The sequence below is a fragment of the Fulmarus glacialis genome, unplaced genomic scaffold (assembly GCF_000690835.1).
Source record: "Fulmarus glacialis isolate BGI_N327 unplaced genomic scaffold, ASM69083v1 scaffold23297, whole genome shotgun sequence".
NCBI classification, from domain to species: Eukaryota; Metazoa; Chordata; class Aves; order Procellariiformes; family Procellariidae; genus Fulmarus; species Fulmarus glacialis.
This window is the reverse complement of record NW_009222919.1, coordinates 6515-22965: the sequence shown is the minus strand read 5'-3', so window position 1 is coordinate 22965 and position 16451 is coordinate 6515. Positions and strand designations below refer to the sequence as shown.

Here is a 16451-nt window from a genome sequence, read left to right as displayed (position 1 = left end):
TTTCCCTAATTATGCTACAGACAGTGTTAAGCAAATCCCAACGCTGTATTTTTCAAGTCTTTCTTAATGACTAATCCTGCTTTTCCACTCCTCTGAAGCCCTAGGATGAATACCACAAAGGAGTAACACTTTTTGTCACTGCAATCCAAATGTTATTCTATTGTTCCCTTCATCTACACAATCATGTCTTCTACTGTGAGTGAAGCAAAGAAAGAACTAAAAACAGATTGTTTTGTGTTCCTAATCAGTAGGCATAAAGGTCAACACAAATAATTTTTTGAGTTTGTTCTTAATTTCTCTGGCCCCTCAGGAAATAAACAGTCTTTTCCTACTTCAGTTCTACTCCCTTCATAATTTGCTAAAATAGGTCTAAGAGTGTGCATATTATAAAGCATCTATGGGACTCATATTGATTACCACCACCCATCATATTGCTGGGGAACTTTTACCTGAAATTGTATTTTGTTCCTAATTTAATATGCATCTTCAACCGGAAATGCCTTTCAGCATTTCAAATAACACACATGCATATAACCTCATCTCCACCAAACATGCGTATTATAAACTCATCTATCACTTTTAACAAGTTCTTCATTTCTTCCAAGAGGAGAAATTAATTAATCACAGAGCAAAAGAAAAAGAATTTTGTAGTGGGCTAAAGTGTATTAAATAGAAAATAAAAAAATCTTAAAGAAAAAAAAGAAAGTCATATTTAAAGACAGGTCTCAGGAAAAAACCCAATGTAGTTTCCAATGTGAAAAAGTAGTATCAAAAGGTCAAATAAGTATTTTGTAAATCTCAATTTCACAGAGGGAATACACATTTTGTTGAAAACATGATTTACAAATCCATTTTTGGATCACATATCGGAAGCAAACTACTTTAATCAAAGCAACTCATGAGTCTGCAAATGTTGCAGTAAGATTCAATCCTTAGGCACAGAAACAAAGAACAGCCACTGACATAGCAGTACTACGCTGATTTTAAAGAGACACATTCAAACATAACCTAGTCCAATGACATGTGATTATTCCTAGAAGACAAACAGGCAAGAGACATTTTAATTAAAGAGGAAGCAACTGTATGGGGTTTTTGATTTTTAAAAGGTCTTCCATGCCACATTTGATTTCTCTCCCAAAATCTCCAGCATGCTGCGTTTCCATGACAAAACATACCACCACCAAAATAACACTGGATCTCTTAAATGTGTTTTGCGTGATCCTGTTCTGTTTTGCAGAATGCAGAAGTGTCACTCCTTCAATAAAGTAAGAATTTCTGATGATATCTACCTGAAAAGGTCAGGAATACAAGCCCTTCTAGAAAACAAGAGGATGAACAATACATGAAGATCTTAAGGACACCTTAAAATATTTAATAATGTCTCATCCTAGTACTTTGCAATTGAAAATGAATTTAAGATGAATATTCATTTGTAATTATTTCTGAATTTCTTCATGGTAATGTGTTTATTAAATAAATTTTTTCCCATACGTGACCAAAACATGTCACTTACCTTTTCATTATTGTAATAAGAAATGCTGTCTCCGTCGAACTTAACCCAACGCTTCTGAAACATACGTTTGCTGTGAATCAAAAATTAATACATTTAAAATTATAAACACAAGTAACACTGGCTTTTAAGAATGTCTCAAGCACAAATTATAAAAGGTCAAATCATGTTTAGCTTCCTGTGTTTGGGCCTAAACATTTTGAAAATTAAAATAAATCTTAGCCCTATCATACCTTTTCAAAAGGAGAATGCTGATTTCAAATATAATAAAAATATCTGCAAACAAGGAGTGCAGTATTACTGGACTTCTTTTATAAATCAGTATCTTCATATTTTTAATCAATTCAGTTTCCTTTCTATTTCCTGCCCATATGCTCTATATCACATCTGAAGTGACAGAGGAAAAAGAACTTTCAGCAATATAATTTTGCTTGAAACTAACAAGGGTAAGAACTGGCTATTTTTATTGGAGGCAAAGGAATATTCTGAACATAGAGCATACCTTTAAGTATTACAAGCTCTGTAAGATACTTTCTAAAAACAAAAAGCTGAGAACCTAAAATGACCATGTCACTGCCATGTTTACAAGAAGGACATCTCTGTTTACAGAGATCTCCAGTCATCAACATCTCCTGAGCACTCTCTTCCCTGGCCAATGAATAAATAGCGGTTATACCAATCACTCAACAAGTACAACATAAAATTTCATTTTCAATCTGTGTTATCAACTGGACATCATTAATGAGAAGCTCATTTGATTATTTCAGTTTGCTGTTAATTCATGCTCTATAAGGACCTCCTAAAAAATTATTTTTACATGAACCTGAAGTAGTCCATTATGCTCATTAAAAATGTCGACAGCCTATTAGGTATCATCTATAAAAGTTTCAATTCTAAAATCTATTAAACAAGTTAATTAAGCAAGAACAAGACCCCACTGTAACATCTCTTTTCCCAACGTTATTTCCTTTCTTGCTAAATGAGTGCTCTGCTTTAGGATTAGTAGACTGTGATAGTTCATGAAAACTTTAATCAAATAGCAGCTCTAGCTTAATTAACTTGTATTATATGACTACAATAAATCATCATTTTTCATAACCTAGAAAGGCCAATGTAAAATCTATTTTCCATTAAAATGTCAATAAACTTCAAGATGATGCAGGGAAGAAAAAGCGAACCTAAGTACCACACACAATGTGAATAAACTGAATGGCTTTACAATTTATAGTGAGTTAACTAAAAAGAGAAGCTGTACTTTAAGGATTTGTAGCAATTTAAGAAAACAGTATCTTGAGAGGACACAAAGTGCCAGATATAAATCCAAGCTCTATAAAAAGAAAAGGGGGGCAGGGGAGGGGAACAGAAAGAAACATTCAGTTGGCGGGGAGTGAAATAAAATATGACAGTGCTTTAAGAGATGAAAAAAATCATTGGGGTTTTTTTTTGTTTGGTTTCTTTAAGTCTTCTGATATTTGAGAAATGGTATTTTAAGAAAGAGAACCAAAAAATGTAGCATTCATTAAACCATGCTTAAGAAAAAATCCTTGAAATTCAGCCAAGGAATATCACTGGCTCAAAGCTAATGATCCTGCAACTGTACTACTCAGTCCTAACCAGTACCAATTTTGTGCTTAGCTCATTATCTTTTTCAAATAATATATTCTCACACAGTACTTTACCTAAAGCCTTCACACTTTGTTCGCAATTCTACTCCTTCAAATAGCACAAGATTAGTCAACTGGAATCAAGACCTTTTTATCACTCTACTCGCTAACTGCCAAAAGTATTGTATTAAAAAAGTAGTTGAAATCAATTCTGAAAGAGAGATATGCAAATGCATATTATACTGGGAAAAAGTCTTTTGACTCTATGTATAATTATCCTTTGATTCTTTAACAGAAGTAAACAATGACAATCCATAAATGTGAATGAAACCTTTGAAACAATTTTAAAAAAAAAAAGTTTGAGCAGATTGAAGTTCCATAACAGTAAAATAGGTTTATTAAACCAGGTTTATTCCTTTGGTTGTTCAGCTTGAACAATGTATCACTGTATCAACACAGATAAAGCCAAAATCAAAGAAATTAAAACTTGTTAAATCAGAACTCTTAAAAAGGAACAAAAAAAAAAAAAAAAAAAAGAAGGAAATTGCTATACAACAGAGGTCCTTCCCGTGGGCTCAGGCTCAAACCAGATTGTATTCTCAACCAATTTAATTCAATAGCTTTGTCACTAAACTGAAAAAAATTTTAATTGCTGTGCTAGTCAATGAGTAGTGATGATTATTATAGCCACAAATAATGAAAGGGAAGGCCAAACAGTTTAGTATCACCTTTCAGTGTAGTTAAACATATGGTCTTAAGAACAAAGAATGCAGAACTACTAAGGTTTGAGTACAAGTACAGTAAAATAGATATGTTACAGTACTAACAAGAACAGCTTTAATTTCTAGATGCTAAATACTAGTGAAGATCAGAAATAGACTTAAAAAGTGAAATTGTGCCACTTTCAATACTAAAAGGAATTCAGAAGAAAACCATAAGAACAACTGGAGAACTGGAAACTACAACTTAAAACAAAGAATAGTCTATTCAATTTATTAAGGATGTTAGAAGAATGTCATCAGAGTTTGCAAGTATTTATGAAGGGAAGATCTGATAATAGAGTGTTCTTCAGTGTAAAACAATCTAAGAAGAGCTGGAATTTAAAGTAGTTAAAATAAAGCACTTAAAAAAAACATTAAAAAATAACAGAAATTAAGCATAAGATTTTTTATTTTTTTCACCTACAAATGTAGCAAAGAGTCCATTCTCTTTCTATTGTGTTCCTCTCTCCTCTTCCTTATTTGAAATCTTAAAGCAAGACTTAGGCTTAGATTCCTCCCATCAAACTTTAGGCACATCAATAAACTAAACTAGGAGACAATTCACCCTAGATGCATTTCTAAACTCAAAGCTTCTGTTCTGAAATCAACAGGATGTCCAGTCACAGTAATTATTAATTTATACATGCACGGCCAAATTGGTAAAGTAGTATGTCAGAATCAGAGTTTGTTCTCACTTACTTTGCAGCCCACACAAAATCAGCAAAAATGTACAGATTAGAAATATTGCTACAAATTAATTCTGTATTTTTCTGCTGCAGTTCATGAGTGGTGATCAACATTTTTAATAAAAATATTTTTCCTGAGTGCACCTCCTAAATAAACTTTAGAATAGGTAACACCATTAAAAACTAAGAATTCAGAAGAGCCCTATGCTCTTGCAACAAGAACAGTTTCCTTTCCTCTCCCACCATAAATAGTAAGCAGTGACCAAATACAAACTTAACATCTCTCATGCAAACATACATCTTCACAATTATACAGTAATCACTGCAAATACCATACCCTTGAGGGGATAATTTATCCAGCCATCCTGCTTTAACCTTCTTTACTGATGGTCCATAAAAACAAGCATACGGTGTTATTGAATCATTTCCAGTCAAAGTTTGATCTCCATCAAATTGCCAAAAACGCGTTTGTTCACTGACCAAGCGATCTGAATCTCCACTTCGTATCTTACTACAAGATGCTGAGTGGGTCTTGTCTTTATTCTTCTTCTTCTTTAAAGGCAAAGACCGTTGTTCCACAATAGAATATACAGATTCACTTTCAGATTCTGCTGGTGCTAATGATTTGTTTTCCCGAGACAGGGATTCATTTTTCGCAAATTCCTTTGTCTTCTCTTCCTGATTATTAAAGGAACTAGAAAGAAAAAGAGCATTTTACTCCTAATGTATTGCTACAATGCACAAATACATAAAATTATTAACTAGAACAAATATTGGTAAGACATATTATAAATACGTTTATAACTTGTTTAACCATTGTGATAACCACAGACATGCTAAACACAATGTATCTTGTAACTATGACCATACTGAATCCTACTTTCTCCATTCAACAGGACTGGTAGCAAGGTAAGACTTGCTGGTTCCTTTAGAATCCTGAACAGAAATTTAAAATTAATTCTCCTTCCTCAGAAAACTAGCTTCATTCATTTTAATACTTTAGAGGACTTGCAGTATCACCTCTCTCTTCCCTCTCCCGCCTCAATAGAAGCCAGGTACAGACTGGAGACTTAAGGAGCACGTTAGCTCCCATTTTGTCAAACCACTGGCCACTGCCTCATGTCAGTGAACAGTTTTTAGTTTTGTGTTTGGGTTTTTTTTTCCTAATGAGGAGGTAGAGTACGAGAGTACTCAGACATGGTTAGCTAGGAGACATACAAAAATAAAACTTGTGTCTCTCTTGTTCTGACTGAGGAGAAGAGGGACATCTTCCAAATCCACAAAAGATTCTGAAACTTGAGTTAGACAGTCTTAGGACAGCCACAGAGCCAAACTTTGCCTCCGATAGCATGGGGTAAAGGTTCAAATAGGAGAAAAAAATAAATACAGTCATGGTTGTGCCTTCAGAGGTAAGGATCTACTTGTGATATCAGTAAATAACTCTCTCCTCTTTACACTTTGAATTTCTCTATAACTCTTATTTAATACCATAGATTCTTGTAAGAAGAATATTCTTCATTCATTCCTAGATCTGATTTATTTTCACAAGCCAGGAATTCATTTCCATGAAGTTCCTAGAAAAGAAATATATCATAACCAACATTTGTACTAAAGTAGTAAGTGATGTTTAAATTACTGTAGACATAAATCACACACAAATAGACGCCTAACTAGCAAAGCTATTCTTTGCCATATTTTCATGTAATATGCATTTAGAAGATCATGTTTTTAAAAGCATTTTAAGAAATGTTATTTTCAGTATTTCCGTTTTAAATAATACTCAGATAAAACATGAGCATAGTCCAAAACACCTGATACAAACAAATTAAAGAAATTTAGTGTGTAGAAATATCAGTGCTCTGATTTTTCTTGAAGCACAACTGAATATTATTTTTACCCTGAAATTTTCTAAGCTCAGAGCCACGTGTTGCATGCATGTTAAGCGTACCACTTATGATTTGCCACTGCTAGCCTATTTTTCATATCAATACTTCTTCTCTGAATTAAATGTACAGCATTCACAGTACACTAAAGATGAAATAATGGTAAATTCAAATTCCTACAGTAAGATGGAACTCAGCCGTATCAAATATATCTCGCATTTTCTTGCAAAGCTCTTCTTCCTAAAAGGCACATTTATTAATGTTTGTTTAGAAATCTTTACCACAACCTGCTTGCAGTGTACAAAATGTCAAGGTTAACACTGTTCAAGAACATTACATTTCACACTTCCTAAACTCCATCTGACAGTAATATTGCATTACTAAGCTTCTCAACACTCGTCTTTCTTCCTTTTAAAAAAAAAAAAAAAAAACCACAAACTAAAATGAACATCTTTCTGACGGAAGCATTTTAATTTACTCATTTAAGCTTAGATGTGTATGCCACAAAGCTGAAGGGTGGCAGAAAAAAGTGGATAAGCTTTCACAACGGTTGCCATTTGTTTTCTGAGCAGCAGTGCCTCATCTTGTACTTGAGGGCTGTACCTTGGCAACATGAAAAGGCAAGCTTAAAAAAGCACATAGCCAAAAGCTGAGTATGTGTATGCTGCAGCAAAAATTGCGGAAATCACAGGCTGCTACTAGGATAAACCTAGGTGAACAGTCTGCCTTCCTCTGCCAGCCAGATCCATTATAAAAAAAAAAAATCACCAAAAAACAACCACCACCACCCACATACCACACTATTAACTATGTTGTAGCACCAAGGATTAGACAAAAAAAAAAAAAATTAAAAAACTCCACACCCATACATGTTGCAAAAAAACTAAACAGAAAACTCAAAAGCAAGCTGTCCACTGCTTATCAAATGCTTGGATTGACTGGAATCTCACAAAAGGAGGGGAAATGGCTGTGTCCCACTTCTACCCAATAGTCAAGAGGCTAACGTCATCATCGCCCAGGAAGCATCGTCAGAGTAAAAATGGTCAGTATCTTTTACCTTCATTTGCTATCAGGATGCAACTGCAAACCACACCCACTGAAGCTATGTGGTAGTACCTCCTCCTCCCCCTCCCTCTCATGAACTATTACAGTAACAGTTTTATGTCCTGCTTGTGCCCACTCTGCAATCTTCAGCACTTGGGCAAGTGAATTCAGGGAGCCTGAGAACTTCCAAGCAATAATCAAGAATTGCATTTCTATCACTAGTAGATTTTGAAATGTAGAAGTCCACAAACAAATACAGGTTGTGGGGACAGGGAGTTCTATTTGCTCACAAAGACACATATTTCACCCAAATTAAATCTCAAGCATTTCCAATGTGTTGTTTACAGAATTACTCTGCAAGATGCTCAGACTCAAGATGAGACAGAACTCCCATCTCCCACCTCCTGCAAATCTCTGAGGTACTATAGAAAGGTAGTTAGCAGCAGCATTTTCTCCTGCAGACACCTTTACAGAGAGAAGTATTTCTTAAAAGGTAGGTATATATATTAGACAGAAACTGTCTCTAAATATGTACTGTTCTTATGCATAGGAAGCACCTACCCTTAAGGAAGAAATCTGGCTTATGTATCCCAGGCAGACGGAACTGCCTACTTGCAGCCCTGTATAAAAATCCTCTACTTTCAATCAGGAAGTAATTCAGATGCTTTTTTGTTGTTGCTGTTTTAGCTTTTTCAAACACGTAGTCTTGCTGATCACAACAGCAAGTCAGGAAACCTGAATGCTAAAACATGGACGGCATGAAAAGTATCAGAACTGAGGCTACATTAAACAAAGCCTCAATGCCATTCAGGACAGGCATCTTCCTTAAGAGATACTGCCTTAGTCTTCTATTAAAGCTAATGTCACACAGTTCTCCTCAGGTTGATTCTTGAATCATGGTTTGGCAAAACAATTTTATAACAGGTCCATAAAGATAAATTCCTCCTTTTAAAATATTAAGGGTTTTATTTTAAAGTGGTAAGATTTGCTATCTGGCCAGCATTCCACACTATCACAATGCTTAGGAGCTCTAATAGTTTACTGAACTCAGTATGCATGTTTAATTTAGTCTGACAGTCTACAGCAAGAAATAAAGCCAATATTTCACTCTCGAGGCCTGAACTCATTAGAATTCGGTTTTTCTGTGAAGGAATTCTAATATACTTGACTCTTCAGTTGGACACAACAATAAATCAGCTCTAAAACATTTGGATTTTTATTTGTGTTATTTTTAAAGCAATATAAAAAAAAAGTTCCTTCTTCAGGTTGTCCTTTAGAGGTTTCTGCTTCTAGCTGTCTTCCTGACCTAATTCAAAAGCCTATTTTCTTTATAACCTTAATTCCCTGTTCTCCTATGCTCACTTACCTCCAGTCTGTAGTGACTCATTGCCTATTTCCATAGACACTCCCTTTATAAAAGCCTATAGAACCCTTTTCTTCTTTACACCAATGAAACAGGAAGAAGAGTAATGGCCAACTTATAAGCCCTTAGAACAAACTTCATTCTGTATCGCAATTTGCTACTTTTTCTTGATATGGACAAACTATATTCTCATGAGAGATTACCTTTTAAAATGAAGCAGCAGTTACAAGCCCTAAAATCTCAGATACAGTGTTATCTAAACTTTCTTAGTTGTTCCTAGGATACTTCATACCTACAGAAAAAAATCTGAAAGTGAAATGTATCTTAGGACCTTTGTTTTATGGTTCTTCTTTATGACCTTTGTCTGCAATTAAGTTCTAATGGAACAAAAATTAACTATGAAGTTTCCAACAGGCATGTGATAACTACAACTCGAAACTATTCACTTGCATGAAAGTGATAATTAAAAACCAAATCTTCAGATCAGGGAAAGCATGTTACAATATACTGCATTAATTGTGATTCTACAACCAGCAGAAATAGCAATTGTATTTTAAGCAGTTAATCCAGTTTAACAGCATGCGATTTTTGTATTTGGTGCCTTTGTAAGATAAAGATTGCTGACAACCTTCCTGGGTATCCTTTTTTACAACCAAGCATTTCAATGAAATATACACAATAATGCTAAGAAGTAACAAGAAGGCTAAGAAACTATTTCTAGAAAATCTGCCTATGCCATTGAACTAATTACAAAGAAGTTAAATTTCAAATTTTTAATGAAATTGGCACAGACAACAATAACTGGCACAGACAAGACATTGTACACAAGTAAAGAAAACGAAAACTCAAGTCGCTTTTGCGTGCAGATAACAAGAACTAGAAGGAGAAGCAAGACATGAATTATGCGTACCTCCTTAAAAAGTCAACAAAAAAAAGTGTACAATATATTTCCAAAGAAAAGAAAGTACACACCAAAAATAGAGATCATTTTCATGTTTCTAAAACCACTTCCATTAGAAGATAAAATTTGAACCATTTCTTTTCACTGACCAATTCTTAACAAATTAAAATTGGGGATCCGTTTTAGTAGCTTTGATTTTAGTCAATAGTTTACAATAGTTTAAAAAGTGAAACATTAGAGTGAAGACCAGGACAGAAACGAAGAATAATTTACTGTTTTCTCTAACTCAGTGGCTTAAGATCAGCTGGGACAAGTATAAGCAATCACAAAATCAGTAATTTCTGGTCTGCATCCTGCTAAGACAGAAGCAGGAGCTGGGATTCACGGCATTTGGCGGATACCTCACTAAGCTAATTTACCTCCCAGATCTCCACATGGTTCAGAAGCCTGTCCACATGCCATCTATGGCATTCACACCATCAATTACTGACCCCAAGAAGAATGTTCAGTTCAGAGAATGCTACAACAAAAGTGACTTTCTGGGTATACAGCAAGTTTAGGGGATGCACAAAAAATATCAGAAGTCCTGAGAACTTTCATATACAGGAATTAAAAAAGGGTATGGCCAAAAGTGACCATTAGATCATCTAAGCTAACATGTAAGCTGTTTTTATAGGATATACACAAGCCTGTGTAGAGATGCCCAGTCTTGACCTGCAATTATCAGAAGAGAGAAAAGCCACTTTTACCTTTACTAGTCAATTCTAATGGTTATCCACCACTTAGCCTCACTTAGGCACAAAGTGTCACAATATACCACTGTACCTAAGAAGGTAGAAGGCAGGCATCAAGGTAGTCTGCAACTGCCTGTCAGTGACTGTTTTGCATTTGATATGGCAGCTCTGGGCATTAAAAAAAAAAAAAAAAAGAAAAAAGTCAGTTACCCATCCTATGTTGTTTAAAAAAAACAAAACCAAAAAACTAACCAACACCACAGCTTCCTACTATTATTGGACAGTACAAAGTGTATCTCCCGATTAAGAGAAGTCACTAGTCCACAAATATTTACACTATAAAACTTTTGTATGTACCTAAAAAGACAGAAAATGTATTGGGAACTGAAAAAGCCGAGGAAAAAAGAATTAAGGGCAATATAAAATACGTAACATGAAGATTAAAGTGAAGATAGACCATTTATATCCAGACTTCTCAACTTACTTTAGCATCTTTAGGGTTGTCACAAATAAAGGTTTCCCCATATGGAGAGATGATAGGTGGCTTTTCATCTGTGAAAGTTTCTTAAAGAAAAAAAAAAAAAACAAAAACAAAACAGAGTCATACAGTGCAATACTCTACTGAAACACTAATAAAATCAACAAGGGACACAGATTTTTCTGTTTGTGATTTCTCTGCCCTTCTCAGAAAAAATTTTGAAGAACAAGAAACAATTTCCCATTTCAAACTGAACTCCAGACACTTTTTTCCCCTCAGACACTACCTAGTCAGACACTACTACTATTACTATATAATTTGGATGTAAGTTGCATACAGGCATTTTCATCCTTCCTACCCTGCATCAAGTTAAAAAAAAAAAAACTTTTGTTGCATACTCTTAGGACCAACAGCTTCTGACTTTAAAAAAAAAAACCACACAAAAACTCGTTTCTGCACAATCTTCATTTTGTGACCAAGTACTTGCTTGAAATTAATATGCATAACTTCAAAAAAGACACACCTCTAGAGTATGAAAGAACTTTTGCTTACAACTGACTCCACAAGACTTCTAAACTCTTCCAGTAAACTATTTAATACAATTAATTTCCTGTTATTTCCTGGAGCTATGAGCACTAACTAACAAATTAAGCAGCATTAGTCAGGAACACACTCCTTGTATCTTTCAAGAAAAAGCTAACTCTGCTTAAAAAAATCTGGATCTAATCTTAGAAACTCAAAATACTGTAGTCTAAAAAAGTATATTAAAATAAATGAGGTTTAAAGACTGGATTTTCTGATTTTCATTTTATTAGTTCATAAACAAAAACTAAGCAAAAATGCAGAGTGGTTAAATGCTCTGCTATTACATACATCACTTTTTCCAGACCTTCCAGATGCCCAGTATTTCTTAAAATAAGCAAGTCAATACTCATTTTAGACAACTTCTGGTCTGAGGTTTCTTTTTCCTCATTATTCAAGATGTAAATATCAGCACATTTAACTCACTGTTTTGAGAAATCTGCCTCTCAGTGCAACAAGTATTTACAAGATCCACATTTCTTCTTTTCTGAAGGGAACTTGAACAAAACAAAGCACAAAATGAAAACATTAAGTGAAATTTCCCAGAAATGGAGGAAAATCATCTTATGCAGTTAAACTATTAAAATTATATACAAATATAGAAATAGGTAATTTTAAGTCATGGGAAAATTCCTGATTTTATTTAAAAGTCACCCAACAATGTGTTTTCCTCCGTTTATGACACTGCAGACTTCTCTGATCCTAGCACACACCCTGAGTTTGTTTTTTGTTTGTTTGTTTGTTTTAAATTGACCTTATGATACATTTAGATTTCTGGGAAGCATGGAGATCCCGCACTCTTCCCCCACCCTTTACCCTCCCTTCTCCTTCACACTGATTCCCAATGACTATATTTAAAGGAGGATGTACTATGACAGTCTAATTTAACATTAAGCTCAAAGGAAGCCCAGGCATGGAAATCCAGACAAAACATGCTGTCAACCACTGAAAAAAATTGCTGTAAAGTTTTGATTTCTTAAGGTGAATTTTTTCCCAGAAAGTTTTCACTCTGAGACATAAACGACATTGCATTGCAACTGCCTGTGACTACCACTGCACATTTTGTAGATAGATAAGAATGCATCCCCATTCACAACAAAAAAATTGTTTTATTATTGGTGTTGTGCTGGCCCCTAAGTATTTCAGCAATTTCATGTGTAATAGTACTCATGGTGCTGCTGCTAAAGATCACATTATTTTTATTATTATTATTATTATTGAGATTTCAGGCTGAGACAGCAGCTTTAGAATAACAACACAGGAACAAATATGCCTGAATTAGTACATTTCTAACCCATCTTCACTACTCTAGCAGTGTGTATTAGAGCTGTTGTCAGCTAAGCTCTGATTTCCCCTGTTAACATGAATAATTAGTAATTTTTCCTCTTAATTTCACTTTCTCTGCTTGAAATAACAGTGATACAGATCCTCGTGCATCTTTATAGAATATTCATTGACTAATAAATGCCATACAAGATCCTTGAAGTTTTTCTAACAGTTTGCAGGTCCTCCATCCTTCAAAGCCAAAGATAGGTATGTTTTACTGAAAATATCAATATTCCTAATTTTTGTTTCCCCACTTGACATATTGAGAAATTTTATTCTTTTAAGATTAGCTATATTCAAAACTTTAGAAATACTGTCCCATGAAGTCACAGTTGCATTAGTCCATATTACAGGCTGATGTTTCTCTATGACAGAAGGCATACATCTATGAACTACTATTTCGTATCATTTTTAATCCATGCCTAAATCTGCCCCAAACAAATTATTAGATTAAATTCAAGACAGAAGCCGCACCTTATAAAGTTACTTGACATTTCAAATGTTATCCAGGTTATATCAATTAAGTTCCTCAATGATATTTTGTAAAATCCTGGTTTTAGAAGACACAGGGTGAATTTGGCCAGTGAAGGTAGATCATGGCCTAGCTCCCATACAGAATTGTTTACTCTCCTGAATTACAAAAAATACACAGCAAAAACTTTAAAAGTCTCTGTTTCTTCATATATTTTACTAAAATTGATGTAGTTACATCTTTTGAAGCTACATTAGCAAACTAACTTCATGCACTTGTACTAACCTAATTTTAAAGAACCTGCTATGCTTACACAAAAAAAAATACCCTAACTTTCTCAACACAGACCAGATTTTTTGTTGTTAGGTTGGGTTTTTTTAAAGGTATTAATAGCATTAAAATAAATTAGAGATACAGATAAGCAGCTTTGACTCAAAGAGCTTTTAAAACGATGGTTTTCTTCCTTATGTAAAACAGTGAGTCATTAGCTTAGTTTCAGGGTGGATGGATCTAAAAGTGGGTAATGGTAACAACAACAAGTGAAGATACATTCACCAGGAAATGAAAAATAACAAATCAGTTTACAAAGACATGCATTTTTTTAACTCACATATTTTTTAGGACTTGTGTATTTCTTTTTTGACACGTACGTATACATGGCAAGAAAACCTGCTAATAAGCAAACCATAGTCTTTTTTCCAGCAATCAAAAATAAAACCTTTTTGTCATTTTTGGAAAACAAAGTTCTAACTTATGTCAAGTAAAAACTATCTCAAATTATAAAATAAATGAAACAAGTTTACTCTGAATATCTGCTTGAAAGATTATGTATAACAAACAACATACAGTGCAAGCTATAAAATGATAATAATTTGTGAATACTCAATAGAATAGGTTAGATAGTTATTGCACAAATTAAATACCTGGATTAAAAGACAGAAAAATACTGAAGACTTCTTTGGGGGCAAATAAGATTGAAAAAATCTTATATCTACACCAATCTATGACTTTCCTTAACCATTTCCAAAATTTAGTACCTCTTCAGATTAATGGTCTTCTTTATTTTGCTCTTTAAAGAAAGGTTAATGCAAGCAGTCTGCCAATCACAAAGTGTGCCAATTTTACAAAAATATAATAATAATTCCAATTAATTATTACTTTGTTACAACTGTAGCGATTAAAGCCCACTATTTTCATATATTAAGAGGTACTGGATGAGGCTCAGGCTCTTCCCCACCGCCCTTTCCTTACACATAAACAGGATGAAAGGGTGTGATGAGGTAGCGACTGGTCTTGCTAAAGGCTGAGAGACTGGAAAGGTGAGAGCTTAGCACTGGGCTGAGCTGAGCTGTTTTATTGAATATACTCCTATCACCTTGCAAATAAGTGAGGGAGAGGGGTCAGTGCAAGCAGTCAGTGCTTCAAAGTCTTTACTGGCATTCATCCGCTGAGTGTTTTAAATGAATGAGGCTTTTGTTTTCAAACTCATTCAAAACATGTTTTCTTTTCTCTCTCTCTCAAGATCTAACCCTCCCATAATGCAAACACGTCAAAAGCGCTCTAGCACGCTGTGTTAGAGCTTTGGGGCTCACAGACTGCTTGCAGCGGTAAATTAATGGTGATGCTTGACCATAGGAAAAGAGAGGGAGCAGCTTCCCTCTCCTAAAAAATTTGCTTTGTGTGACAGAACAGAGCAGAGAGACATAGCAGCACCAGCTTGGGCACCTCATTAGCAATCTTGACCACTTATATGTTACGAAATGGAGTCTAAAGAATATCAGCACCAAGCAAGAAGTTTCAACTATAGGATCTGCCACTTGCAGAAAACTAATAGTGCCTGCTCAGGCCAAGCACTATTATCTATTTTATTTATTTATATTTTCCCCCAAACACAGCATATTTTCCCGAATTACTTTTGGTCTATTTCTTCTTATTTCTCTTAATAAAGAATCAGAGCAATCCCACTACTGAACAATACAAGTAACAAAGTTGGAGGATATTGAAAAAAACCTAAAAGTATATAGAGTGCATCAGCCTGAAACTTGTATCTGTGTAGCATTCTGTATAACAAACAGGTCTACCATGTTATAAATCTGCTTAAGCTTTTGCTTTGAACAGATTGCTGCTCTGAATGATGCAACAGTAGCTATTTCACCTAAGAATGACTGCTACATCACATGATCCAAAGTCTCTAAAACTATATACTTACTATCTTTAACCTTGCGCTAAAGGCACATCAGTGGTTAGCTCCATCCATTGCATTACTTTCACTCTTTTGTCTTACAAAAGCCTCAGTTTTTCACTCATATCTGTATGGAAAAAGTCACTTCGACCAAAAGTATCAAGAGAGACCAAAAAACTTCCAGTCCACTGTGTTTAACCCTTTGTTCTGTTCCACAACATAACTGGGGAACCATATTAAAAATTTTAAGGCTGCTCACTTAAATACAGAATGCAGGATCTCAGAAAGGGTGGTGACTTTGTCTGATAAAGACATTTTGTATGCAGATTATTTCAATTTTAGAAGATCATTTGCAATCCCCTTAACAATTCCAGTGCTTTTAAACCCTTTAGAGTGATCTTTACTAATTTTGTATCAACAGAGAGCTCATAATGTTATGATAAGGAAAAGTCTAGCTGACAAGAATCTAGCATAATTACACATCACTTCAACACTGATCAACTAAAAACACTACTAAAATCTGCACAATAACCCCACTATCAAGAACACCATGTAATTGTCACCTTTTTTTTTTTTAAAAAATTCTGTGCCCCTCAGTACTACAGTGATGCCACATATATTTCAAAGAAGAAAGAAAATCAAAATATTTCCAACTTCTAAAATGCGATGGTGTCTTACCAGCTAATGGTGTGTTTTGTCACAGGCAAGAGCCAGGAACACAAGTGAGGCACAGGGAAGCAGATATAATTGCAAGAGAGGCAAGCACATTATTAGTAACAAAAAGTGACATGGTCACAGCACTACTGAGTTCACCGTATGAACTTTTTGTGCGAGAAGGCACATACGAGATCATGAAAAAAGCATTTCCTTGAATAAAAATTTAATGACTAATATCCATGCACAACTAGAAGGAAATGTTGAGTTT

The 16451-nt window shown here is 34.5% G+C and overlaps 1 protein-coding gene across 1 annotated transcript in view; it reads right to left on the bottom strand.

The window, feature by feature from the left end:
- The window catches only part of ARAP2 (ArfGAP with RhoGAP domain, ankyrin repeat and PH domain 2), a gene marked incomplete at its 3' end in the record, with an annotated part of 77385 nt that overhangs the window by 57248 nt on the left and 3686 nt on the right, over nt 1-16451 (bottom strand). Inside the window, exons 2-6 of the mRNA XM_009581637.1 lie at nt 11973-12043; nt 10971-11050; nt 6050-6135; nt 4899-5255; nt 1514-1583 (exon numbers count right to left, since the gene is read on the bottom strand). Coding sequence (XP_009579932.1) covers nt 1514-1583; nt 4899-5255; nt 6050-6135; nt 10971-11050; nt 11973-12043 — 664 coding nt within the window. The remainder of the gene's footprint in view (nt 1-1513; nt 1584-4898; nt 5256-6049; nt 6136-10970; nt 11051-11972; nt 12044-16451) is intronic.